Genomic DNA, 13,024 nt, shown 5'->3' on the forward strand with positions numbered 1-13,024 from the left:
TTTTATTGAGTTCAGTGGGTCTTCCATTGTTACGACCAGATCGTCTGCAAAAGCCTTAGTTTTATGTTCGTGCTGGCCAACCCTGATTCCTTTGATTCCTTTATTGGCTCTAATGGAGTTTAGTAAGACCTCTAACATCACTATAAATAGCAGTGGGGATAGTGGGCATCCCTGTCTTGTTCCCTTGGATACTAATATTTCTGCCGTCTCCACGTTATTTATTATCATCCTCGCTCTTTGTTCCGTGTAAATTGCTTTTATCCCATTGTAAAATTCAGTACCTACTTCCATATGTTCCATTTGCTTCAGCAGGAATTCCCAGTTTACGTTATCGAACGCTTTCTCAGCGTCCACGAATAGCAGTAAGCCTTGTTTGTCACACCTTTCTGTTAGGTATTCTATAATATTTATAATGTTTCTTATATTATCTTTTATTTGCCTACCCGGCAGAAAGCCGGCTTGGTCTCTATGAATACTTTTTGCCAGGATGGCTTTAAATCTCCTTGCCAGGACTCCCGCGAAGATCTTATAATCTGTATTTAGCAAGGAAATCGGTCTAAAATTTTTAATTTGGTCTAAGTCTGAATCTTGCTTTGGGATTAGTGTAATCAGTGCCTCCTTCCACGTCTCCGGAATTTCTCTTTCCTTAAGAATGTTGTTCATTACTTCTTGTAGTGGCTTCAGCAGAACCGGTTCCATCTCTTTATAGTATCTACTGGTAAATCCATCTGGGCCTGGGGCTTTCCCATTTTTTAGATCTGTTATTATTACTTTAATTTCCTCTGTCTCAATTGGGGCATTTAGTTTCTCTTTGTCTGTTGTGGAAATCTTATTGATGTTCTTAGATGTCAAGTATCGCTCTATTTTCCTCATCTTATTCTTTTCTGTATTTTTAAAGAGCCCTCCGTAGAAATCCAAGAAGGCTCTCCTTATTTCTTTAGGTTTATTTATCTCTTCTCCTTCCACCACTATCCTATTTATCATATTCTGTTCCTTTCTTTTTTTCAATTGCCAAGCGAGTAGCTTCCCGGTTTTATTGGCATGTTCGAAATTCCTCTGTCTCAGTCTTTTAATTTTCCATTCTATCTCTCTGTTTATCAGCACCGTGTATTGGGATTGTAAAACTTTTAAGTTCTCTTTTATTTTTTTATTTTTTGGGTTTTTAATTAGTTTCTGTTCGTTCTCTGCTATTTGCTGCATGATTTCTCTTTTCCCTTTTTCCCTTTTTTTATTCTTAATTGCGCTCTGTTGGATAAAAAAACCCCTCATCACCGCCTTGCCTGCATCCCACACCACCTTTAATTTTATGTTATTACCTAAGTTGTCTTCAAAATATTCTTTTAGTCTGTTTTTGGCCTTTTCTACTACCTCTTGGTCATCCAGCAGATAATCCTTAAGTTTCCATCTATTGGATCTGCTTTCCTGCCCTTTCAGTTCCATTTTTATTGGGTTATGATCCGAGATTGTTCTAGCCTGGATCTCCACCCGTACAGATCTTAGGACTAATTCTTTCGAAATCCACATCTGATCTAATCTTGATGATGAATCATTAGGTTCTGAGTGGAAGGTGTACTGTTTTTCTAGGGGGTGTTTAAATCTCCAGATATCTACTAAACTACAATTTTGCACCAGGGAGAAGAAAGTTCTGGGTAGCTTCCCTTCTTTGCCCTTTGTGTCCCTCAATCTATCCAATTCCAACGACGCCACGCCGTTCATATCTCCCAGTAATATAATTTTCTGATCGGCGTAGTCGAGTAGCTTTTCTTCCAACTTCCCATAAAACTCTGACTTATTGTCGTTGGGTGCATATATTCCCACTATTATTATCTTTTCTCCCTGCCAGTTTACTTGTACTGCTGATATCCTTCCTTCTTCATCTTTGAATAGATGTTTCGCTTCAATTTGTTTGTTAATATAGATAACCACCCCTCTCTTTTTGCTCCGGTCAGAGGATATAAATTCATTCCCCAGTCTCTGATTGATCAAAATTCTTTTATGTTTTCTCGCTATATGCGTCTCCTGGAGACAAATAACGTCCAAGCCTTCCTTCTTCAGGATATGCTCAATTCGGTTCCTCTTACCCTTATCGTTCATCCCATTAACATTCCAACTATAAACCTTTAACACCATTGTGATTTAATTAGAGAAAAAGAAAAATAAACAGCTGTTGTTTCCTTTTGTTGTTTCCTTCTTCCTTAGACCTCCTCCTCCGTCCCTCCCCCCTCCCCCCCCGAACCCCCCACCCCAATATTATTCACAATCCTTCTCCTGCAGCAACTTGCAGGGGTTCAAAACTCTCCCACATTTCCACATCAGTTTGCAGGTTTTTGTTTTAAAATACTCATGAAAATTCATCAGGATTTGAGTGCAAATTTCTCCTAATATAAACACGTTAGCTATAAAGATCTACAATGACTCCCCATGTGTTTCTAAGCACAATTCAAAGTGTTAGTGTTGACCTTTGTTAATATTCTGATTTTAATATTCTGTTGTGATTTTAATATTCTGTTGGAAGCCACCCAGAGGGGCTGGGCAACCCAGTCAGATGGGTGGGGTACAAGTTGTTGTTGTTGTTGTTGTTGTTATACTGAGTCAGACCATTGGTCCATCTAGCTCAGCATTTTCCACATTGACTGAAGCAGCTCACCAGAGAGTCAGACTAGGGACTGTCCCACACCTGCCTGGAGATACCAGGGATTCATCCTCAGACCTTTTGCAAGCAAAACAGCTGCTCCTCCACGGTCTGCAGCCCTTCCCCATTCTCATATTGTTTTTTGAAAGCATAAGTTAGGTAGATTTATCTTTAAGTGCAAACTGAATCGAATTCCTCCATCCCTAGTGCAGATACTAACAATCTGCAAAATGCCATTTTTGGTTTGTCTCTCTTACCTTAATCCGAACTTCATGTGCCTTAGGTGGGGCAACTGCTACTTCCACAATACTAAATGGTTTCAGGACTTCCCAGACAACGGCAGCTTTGCACTTAATGACCTGAGATAATAGAATATTATAACAGTATTTCTGTATGCAACTGTGCAATCCTATCCTCGACAACCCCCACCCCCAATAAAATGTATATACCACTTGATTCTACAAAACCTAAAAACAATTTACAGTGACAGCTCTGATTTCAATGTCCTGTGAAGTAACAGAAGATCATATACTATTTTTCCACGCAGCTAACATTGCAATCCTGTGCACGTTTAATATTCAATATGCGCCCCAATACCAGTGTTATTTTTCAGGAAAAAGAGGTGCCGGAACTCACCATGAATGCCTCCTTTGTTCTCTTACAATGGCAATGGCACCCATCTGAGAAGTGCCGTAAGTGAGTTCTGGTGAGTTCCAGCTGAAAAAAAGCCCTGCCTATAGCCAAATTCCTCAGGGTGGCTTTCAATTAGACATCTTTTTACAATCTTCACCAGGGCTTACTCCCTGGTTAAGTTATTTAGGATTGAAGCCCTGATGACCACTGAGCTAGTTTTCAACTTGCTGGATGTTTCTTCCTCCCCAGTTGAAAGCATGTTTAACATGCACTGGTTTGGTATTAATGATGGCGTTCCAGGAGGAGGAAAATAGAAGAAACTTTCAGGAACCCCTAAGATGAAACTTCCAAGAACTTCTTGGATGAACCTCAAGGAATGTATTGCTCCTGCTTATAGTACAATAAGCCTATTTTGTATTTTTAAAAGCTATTTATGCATCTTGGTGCTGAAAAAACAACTTTAAAATAAATCATCTACTTACTTTCCCTGCAGTGCTCATGATGTTGAGCTTTGTAATCTAGCGTATCTGCTTCCTCTGTGTCGTTTCAGAACTTCTAGTCTGTCCTCCTAGAAGTACAAAGGTTCTGCTGCAAATATTTGATTTATCTTTCAACTAAACATAGCCCTTCCCCAGTTCAACACCAAGAAATGTGGCCACTCCTCTACGTTCAGTTTGTTTCCACCTGCAATTTCACAACTTTGAAGGAAGTAGGTTAAGAGTCTTCAGCTGCGGTACAATACACCGTACATTTGGATTGCACTCAAGGAAATAAGAGCCTTATCCTCCATGAATATTTGCTTTAATCTTTTCCAAACTGTGCAACGCATCCGTTGTGGATCGCACCCCATGGGTGACTCTGGTCCGTGAGTCTGCTCTCAGAAGGGCTGGCACTGTGTGTGCTTAAAGATGATAGGAATTAACAATGGTGATAAGAAAGCCCAAACAACCCCTCACCCCGGTCGTCGCAAGTGTAGCTGTTGAAGATCACGTCGTTGTTTTTGAACCGGCGCTCCGGGGATGAGTTTAAATTGCTCTCCATCCCTCCGTCGGAATCGGAGCTCCTGTCGGAGCTGATCTTGATGACGCTGCTTGTGGTGAGGTCGCAACTTTTGGGGAACTTGGCCCCTCCACATGCCTCCATCATGCCCCCACCACCCATGACCATCTTGACATAAACACACGGGACACGTTGCTTGGGTCAAATATCGGCACAACTTTATTGATTACAGATGAAGGGGATGGTCAGGCATTGGGAAAACCAGTTTAAGTGCCAGCCCGCCTATATATCAGTGGACTCAACTCAAGGCAAAGAGGCTCCTAATGACACACATCAAGTACGAACTTGCCTGGGCTTCAGAACAGAAGCCACTCCTTCCAGATCCCTTTGCAGGGTTTCCCAAATTTGGGTCTCTAGCTGTTTTGGGACTACAATTCCCATCCATTTAATGGAAATGATATTAGTAATTTTGCTATATTAACTGCAGGCCGCAACCAAGATTCTGAAAAAGCTGCTTTCAGAGAAAGACAGCTCTGAAGTACAGCTGTCATCTCTTTGTTCTGTTCTAAAGGTCTTTTGAATTACTAGTTTACAGCTGCGTGCTCTCTCTCTCTCTCTCACTCTCTCACACACATTTTTTAAAAATAATGATAATAATGGCACAGTTATAAAAAGTAGCATGGACACATCATTTGTCAGTGGCTGGGAATCCAATTCCTTATCTGCAGTGCAATAGGGACAAAAAGGCACCCCATAACCACATTGTACAGTCTAAATGGTTTGGAGGGCGCACTGAATACCTCGTACAAGACAAATGTCTCTGCATCATCTGCATCTAGTTCCTGATTTAGGAAGCAAGCCTCTTCACACAAAAGCTGTTTTCCTGAATCAAGGTTTTAATATTCTGCTTTGATTTCTATTTTAAAAAATCATATGAAAAAGTGTTGTTTCTCTGCTCTTAATTTTTTAAAAAATTGACGTTTTCACAAAGTAAAGCATGAAAGAAGTAAACAGGATGTACAAAGCACACATTTGCTATTCATCGTATAGAAATAAAAGTATTTTGTCCAAAGATTGTGTTCATGCACTATTCTCAGGAGATCTCCAAGTATGTATTTCTCAAATAGCTTTCCATCCTCCCTAATGTAATTTGTGTTAATGGAGGCTGAATAAAGTGTCCATCTCTATTTGCATATGAAGGAAAGGGCTATCCTACTCCATTATCACCTTTAATGACTCTGTTTTGACACATCCAGTGCTCCAAGGAGGCTATAAGCCATATCTTATCAAGCCCTTCATCTTCCAGTAACTTTCCACTTCTATTCAGGCTGCTGAGGGCTACCAGTTTCCAATGAAGCAACTGAAGGTCGCCAGGTTGCCCAATATTTAGTAATGCTAGAACCGGTTTCTCATCGAGCAATAGCTGATAATTTCTGCAAACACAGAATTCCAACACTCTGCAGCAAATCTGCATTCCTACCATATGTGGATAGGTGTCCTGACTGACATAGTTTATAACAGTGTTTGCTTGTGTTTTACCCCACATAGCATTCCAGGGGTGGACTTTGGTCTTTAAACTTTCATCGGTGCCCAGTGTGAGGCCAACATCCCCCCCCCTTGACTTCTGTTCTGCTCAATTGACTACATTATAGATGAGACACCCTGAAACACCCACTAGGCTCCATGTCCAAGGCAGCAGAATCATCTCGATGCCCTAAATCTGCCTCTGCTGCATGTCTTCTGAAATATACTGTGCCTGCAGAGAGCCCTCACAGAGATATTTGCTTTATAATGAGAGGAAAGGTTTGCTAAACACATTTTGCACTGTCACCCTGAATACCTAACAAAGCCTTAAATTTCAGGCAAATATTAAACTCATTGCCCTTGACTGATTTCTAAAGCATATTGACATTCAAGGAAAATCAATGATTAAGCCTGGCATTTAGTCAGTGGATATTTAGCTTTGCCACTGATAGATAGACTGGTAGTAGTTTTGTACCCACCAATGCTTAGGAATCCTGAGAGTCAAAAAGAAACGAAAAAAGTTGCATCATCTTGTAATGTTTTATTACGTTTTTATAAATGTTGGAAACCTCCCAGAGTGGCTGGGGCAACCCGGCCAGATGGACGGGGTACAAATATTATTATTATTATTATTATTATTATTATTATTATTATTATATGCAAAAGCCTGTTCCTTGATATCAGGAATCATCATGCAAAACTTGGTCACTGTCTTGCTTCAGATGAAAGCAAATGTAGGAATCCCAAGTCCACTCACAGGGGCAGTTGCAAACGGAAAGTCAAAGCAAATGAGGTAAGGTCCAAACAACAACAATAACAACTCCAAGCTCAGATGTAGTAACCAGACAGATGGCACATCACGAAGCTCCTGTAAGGATGTTGTTGTGGAATTTCTGCCAGAAACTTGAGAGTTTAAACCACAAGTCTTCAGTGTCCAAAATACACTGCTGCAGACCATCTGGAGTGCCTCAGAATTTTGGTCTACTCATGAGGTGTAGCTTCTTCACAAGGAGCCCCTTACTCCTGATGAGCCCTTGTTCTTCAGGCAGGCACTCCAGTGTCTTACAGCTGACCTTTAGATGCTACAGCTTCCTTGGACTCAGTGGCAGCTTATCCTCTACCTCTGATACTGTCCCTGGGACCCCTGTATCTTGAGGAGGGGGCCCTGGATGCAGTCACCTCCGAAGGTCCCAGATCCTCCTGCTCCATCTCCCTGTTCATTGACATAACCTGCTCCCCTGTAGCATCTGCTTTGGGCAGCAACAGATCCACCTGCAAAGAGGGGCATGACCCAGCGGGGGCATGACAGTTACAATATCTTAAGAGGTACTTTGAAAGGTTCAGTCCACAACTCCCTGCTGAGCAGCCCAGCCACAACCATTTGCCTCCAGAGTTTCTGCTGGAAGTACAGTAAATATCAGCGCTAACAGTATCTGGGAGGAGAATGATTTTCAGCAGAAAACTGTGGTGGGGTCCCAAACTGGATTAGGAACATGTTCTGGATTGGAGGTTGCCCTGCAGCTGCTTTGCCTTCAAAGTAGGCACACTGTAGTAAAACCACAAATAATGTAGCATGTATTTTGACTCTCTGAGATGATTAGATAGATAGAGAGATGATAAGACGCACCTAGTTTTTAGAGGAGGAAAACAAGAAAAAAAATATTCTGAATGAAAGAGTGGATGTGGGATTTTTTGGGGTGCAGGTTGTAGCCATAGACATGCTATGTGATCTGATGGTGAATTTGGGGTGACCCAGTGCAAAAATTATGAGGATCCATGTGGATCTGTGCTTTGTAACCATGTTTTTGAGCCTTTGCCGCCCAATGAAACAGTGGATGTATGTGTTTTTGGTGCAGGCTGTAGCCATGGACCTGCTATGTGATCTGATGGTGAATTTGGGGTGACCCAGTGCAAAAATCCATGTGCTTTTACCTCCCCCCTTCCAGGCAGCCTCCTTTATCTCTAGAGTCCCTTATGTCCCTCCCGATCCCTTGCCGATCAGCTGCTCAGCGGCTTTGTTTCAACACCCCCTTCCTTCTTGTTTGCCTTAGTGTCTTTTCCTTAGCTGGAGCAGTTTTTTGCTCCTCCTTTTCTTCTAATTTCTCTCCTCATTGCTTTAATCTTCCTGTCTCCTCTCCTTGCCAGTTTATTGTCTTTACCTCCCCCCGCCCAGGCTGCCTCCTTTATTGCTAGAGTCCCTTATCTCCCCTCCTGATCACTTGCCGATCGGCTGCTCAGCGGCTTTGTTTCAACACCCCCTTCCCTCTTTCTTAAAAAAAAAAGAAAAAAAAGCACGATCTGCTTTTTGCCCCTGAGCAATTTGGCTCCAGGGACTACGCATTCGCTCCACAAGGCGTACAGACATTTCCCCTTACTTTTTAGGAGGAATAAAGTGCATCTTATGGAGTGGAAAATATGGTAGATGATAGGGCCACCGCACGCCCACCCCATTGAGCTTCATGGTTGAGTAGGAAGCTGAACACAGATGTCTCCATTGGATCCAACATTCTTTGCATTGGATCTACTTTTGGAGAGCTGACAGTACTGTTGGTGTACATGCTCCCCGCAACATGATTTCTGGTCAAGCTACCATGGAAAAACTTCAGGCAAGCGAAAGGAGCTAACCTGTGTCCCTCCAGATGTTGGAATCCAGCCCCTCAGCCCTAGCCAACGTGACTAATGACCAGGGAGTGATGGAAGTTGTAGTCCAGCAACATTTGGAGGGTCGCAGGTTGCTCCCTTTTATCTATTCCTTTCAGGTTAGAAAGGTTGCCAAATAGCTGGATTGCAGAACTCACAGATTCACACCAGCTGAATACAGGAAAGCTGTTTTATTGATTACATATACACGCCAAGGGGGGGGGGGAAAGACACATCAAAGAGCAGAGACAATGGTAGAAAGGAAAACAATAAGGTAAAATCTGGCTACACCTAAGTTTGCATGGGTTCTAATACAAACTGTTACTACAATCTTAACTCATCTCTTGGCAAACTTAGGGTCAACATACAGATGGCAGGGGAGCCTGGGGACATGGCCACCCAACATTTTCATAAACATTCCATAAGTTCTCGGCAGCTAAGCCAATGCATAAGGAGGCCCCGTTTCAATATACTGGAGGCAAAGTCCTTACAGCTGATAGCAACAAAAGTTTCAGAAATGATAACCTGCTATTAGGCCACATCTTTCTTTCGTAGACTTTATCACATGCTGAGATGGGAATTAGCAAGAACTTTGGTCTGGATTCAACTAAACGGACACACTAGCGGAAACCAGGACAAAGTTATTGGCTAGTAATTTACCCTCCTCTGCACCTTCTCAAAATTCACTCTGGAGCCTCAGGATAAACCCCTAGAAAAGTGCGGGGGCAGGGGAGAGGGGGGTTATTCCACCTGGCAAGCAAGAAGTGGAGGAGTGGAGTTTGGATTTGATATCCCGCTTTATCACTACCCGAAGGAGTCTCAAAGTGGCTAACATTCCCCTTTCCCTTCCTCCCCCACAACAAACACTCTGTGATGTGAGTAGGGCTGAGAGACTTCAGAGAAGTGTGACTAGCCCAAGGTCACCCAGCAGCTGCATGTGGAGGAGCGGAGACGTGAACCCGGTTCCCCAGATTACAAATCTACCGCTCTTAACCACTACACCACAAGTGCTTCCACTGTCAGAACAATCATAATAGCACAAGGTTGAATTCCTCCCATTATGAGAACCTGTGTGTCCCATGACTTAATCTGGTGCCTAACCCATCTCTCTGTATATATAACAAGTCACTTAAAAGATTATCTAGTACCGGCTTTGCCTTTGGAAACAGAAATATAGTTATTTTACTGTAAGTATAACCTATTGTAATGTGATTTATAGTAGCACTTTTTTTTTTTACTGGCAATTAAAAAACTTTAGCTAGACTCTACTGCGCCCTTGAAACAATTTGTATAATTAATGTAGATACTGCTAAATTAAGGCACTTTGTATACAGCTCCGAGTGATGAAAGGTGCTTTATAGAAATAGATGCAACAATTGCTCTGATCCAGATGGTCATTCCGAGTAGTCAGATGCATACATTGAGCTCTTCTGGTGAGGTCCCATTCATGTAAAATGCATATTATCAATGGAGAACTAAATTGCACATGCATCCATTTGCATGCACAAATAGTGCTCAAAGGAAAGCTTTTGTACATGGAGAAATTCTACACATGCATCTGAGTTCTTCACCTATAAGCCATTTCCAGATCAGAAAGAGAGTTTACATGAAATCTTACTCAAATGCCAAATGATGTATTTTTAATATAAGTTAGTCCAATATAACATGTCATTCTCTGGCTGGAAATGAAAGTCATAATTATGGGGTGTGTTTTTTTTAAACAGTAAGAAACTCAATATTATGTCAAGCTCCTTAACACCTGATAACTTGAGAACTGTGTTTGCAGTAGTTTTCATTTATTTGGAAGCACAGAGAGGCTACTGTGCAGAAAATACCTTACCAAAAGAAGGTATTAGATTACCTTTGGCCATCACCTGGTCAACTAAGCTCTCAAGCATGTACATGTTTTCAACTCCTTAGCTAGAGAGAAAGCAAACCTCTTCAGATTTGGTCCATTAAGCAAACATGAGGACAGAAGAGAAGAAAATGAAAACATAAACAAACTTAGCACTCATATTGATTATAGACTGGGAGTAGTAGCTTCCTCTATTGTTCACTCTGTCATCCTTCTTCTCACCCCAAGATATTAAAATGTCAAGACAGTGCGGATGCTGAAACATAAAAAACAATATATATATGATTCTGACAAGCCTTGTTTCCCAGGTACTCAAAGAGAGCTGCTAGAATCTTACTGTCTCCTGTACTTTTCCAACCTGCCTTTTTTCAGGATATCATTGACTACTAGCTATGATGTCTATGTTCTGCCTCCACTGCTGGTGGCCGTATGCCTTCAAATACTGCTACTGTTGGGAAACTGTGTACGTGCAGCTACTCACACAGAGTCACTGAAGGTTTGGCAGACAGCCAGAAGGCAATCTGAAGGAGTAAGTCTGCCTGGTGATAACAGAGGCTCCCTGATTGGTCAAGCTCTCTCAAGGGAGTGATAATTAATGGTCTACTAACTGGAATGTGTGTGTTCAGTGGTTGAGTTCAGAGTTCTGTGTCAGTGTAGGAGTTGTGAGTTGTGTCAGAGAGAGCTAGCATAAGACCCGTGTTCTGTTCCTGTAAATAGTCCACTGTATATAATAAACACCTAACTACAAGTTCCTGGTTCCTGCTTCGTCTATCCTGTCTGGGGCCAAGTCGCCAATTGCTTCCGTGGATTCTGCGTGTACTCTGCTAGGTCTGGCTAAGGTCCTGCAACTAGTCAGAAAGTTGTGAAACTCCAATAGGTTTTGCCAATATGGTTTCCCATATACATCTGGTTGGTCACCATGAGCACAATCTGCTGATGAGCCTTTGACCTGATCCAACAGGACTCTTCTCATGGGAGAGAGAAGAGCCAAGGATGTTTGTCTTGTGCACATGGTAGTGGTCCACATGCAATCAGAAAGGGCCCAGCCATTAGGTAGTGCGAGGCCACTGCCTCAGGCAGCAAAAGCCCCCCAAGCAGCATACCCATGGGTTCCCCACCTGCCCCACCACCTCCACCAGTGGCAGAGAAGCAGAACCGATTTGAGGCAAGACAGCGCCCATTTTGGGTGAGATCTTGCCTGAAATTGGCACCAGCGGTGACAGTGCTTCTTGTCAGCAGTGGATGCAATGGGGCACAGGGCAATGGCATAGCAGGTGGCCACAGGAGCAGATAGGTGATGGTGACACCAATGACAGCAGAACTTCCAGGTGTCACATAAGCAGAAGCAGCTGCCTTGTCACAGGTGAGACTGTTTGTCCATCCATTGGAACCTGGTTAGTTTGGCCATAACCTGATGATAATCATCTTGTTGTTAACACAGAGGCAGGCTTCTTCACTGGTAGAACCAGTGTTGTGGAATGCTCTGCCTGCTGAAATGCGAGACACCCCATAGGTACTGGCATTTTGCTGCCTCGTGAAGATGCATCTCTTTAGACAAACCTCCTGATCTCCAGACCTGAAGCTCCGGATCTAATAATTTCAGTGCTGCTTAATTGATAAACCATTTTAATGCATTTATTTTATTGTGCATTTTAATTAGGTGTAAAGCGATATTCTATAATTGGTTTGTAAACCCCTTAGAAGCCATTTTGCCAAGTAAGCAATATCAATACAGGCAACCCCCCCATTCAATATGTGTGCAACTGTGCACATGTGCATTGCGCCAAACCCAGAAGTGACACAAAAACATCACAAAAATGTCAGAAACGGGATGTTTGCAGGCTTTTCCAATGGTGTTTCAAATATATGCAATTTCACTGATTTTCACAGTGTCTCAGAACACAACTCCCAGGTAAATGGGGGGGGGGGGTTGCCTGTATATAAATAATAAAAATAATCATTTTGGCCAGTAGTCTTTTCTCTGACTAGTGACAGTGCTATTCCAGAGCCCCAGACAGGGGGCTTTTTCCTGCTATGCCACCTGATCCTTTTTTGAAAGATTGCAAACCGAACCTACACATGCAAATTGGATGTTCTGCTATGGAACTTACAGACTTCATCCCAAAGCCATCACCTGTGTGGAGGCAGCAACTAACATGGAGGCTTCCATTCGTCCAGGTAGTCTTGCCTGATTGGAAATCTGCAGGTAGCCCCACAAACTGTACCCCATAGTCAAGGAGAAGGTATTTAAAAGTACAGCTAAGAAAGAAGAAAAAAGAATCACCTCTTTCCTGCCCGGAGCAATTCAAATCCTTCATTGATTTTTTCAAAAGGTAGGGTATGGGTTATCAATGGATCCAAGATGAATTTCTTCCCCAGGAAATCAGAAACCAGTCTGGGGACAGAGTCTTTGCTCTTCCACCCTGAAAACCAGCAAACAGGGAAATATCAGGCAAAATGCAACATGGAAATAAGTGCAATACAAACTGTGAAACTATTTCCCTGAAGTTTTACTGCAAAGGACTCCTGCTTCCTTGAGAAAGAGCCACTAGAGCCCTTATCCAGGACTGTTGCGGCCCCAGCCATGCTGCCAGTAGTAGATGGCATGGTGGCACAGATACATTTACCCAATCTCTTGGTAGGTGAGTTGCTGCTGCTTACCAGGAAGGGAAGGGACAAACCAGAAGGGAAGGCAGAGCACTGCAAAGGCTGGTAAGTGCATTGGTTTGGGTACACTAGTG

General features: G+C 42.6%; 2 protein-coding genes across 2 annotated transcripts in view; one reads left to right on the forward strand and one right to left on the reverse strand.

The window, feature by feature from the left end:
* Positions 1–13,024, forward strand: part of LOC309377656 (uncharacterized protein C4orf17) — a 74,625-nt gene that overhangs the window by 18,877 nt on the left and 42,724 nt on the right. The window lies entirely within an intron of this gene.
* LOC309377255 (uncharacterized protein) overlaps positions 1–13,024 on the reverse strand; it is a 36,880-nt gene that overhangs the window by 13,293 nt on the left and 10,563 nt on the right. Inside the window, exons 8-12 of the mRNA XM_081924244.1 lie at positions 12,568–12,706; positions 10,530–10,539; positions 6,968–7,060; positions 3,748–3,783; positions 2,890–2,991 (exon numbers count right to left, since the gene is read on the reverse strand). Coding sequence (XP_081780370.1) covers positions 2,890–2,991; positions 3,748–3,783; positions 6,968–7,060; positions 10,530–10,539; positions 12,568–12,706 — 380 coding nt within the window. The remainder of the gene's footprint in view (positions 1–2,889; positions 2,992–3,747; positions 3,784–6,967; positions 7,061–10,529; positions 10,540–12,567; positions 12,707–13,024) is intronic.

This window comes from Podarcis melisellensis, assembly GCF_964234715.1.
Source record: "Podarcis melisellensis genome assembly, chromosome: 9".
NCBI lineage: Eukaryota > Metazoa > Chordata > Lepidosauria > Squamata > Lacertidae > Podarcis > Podarcis melisellensis.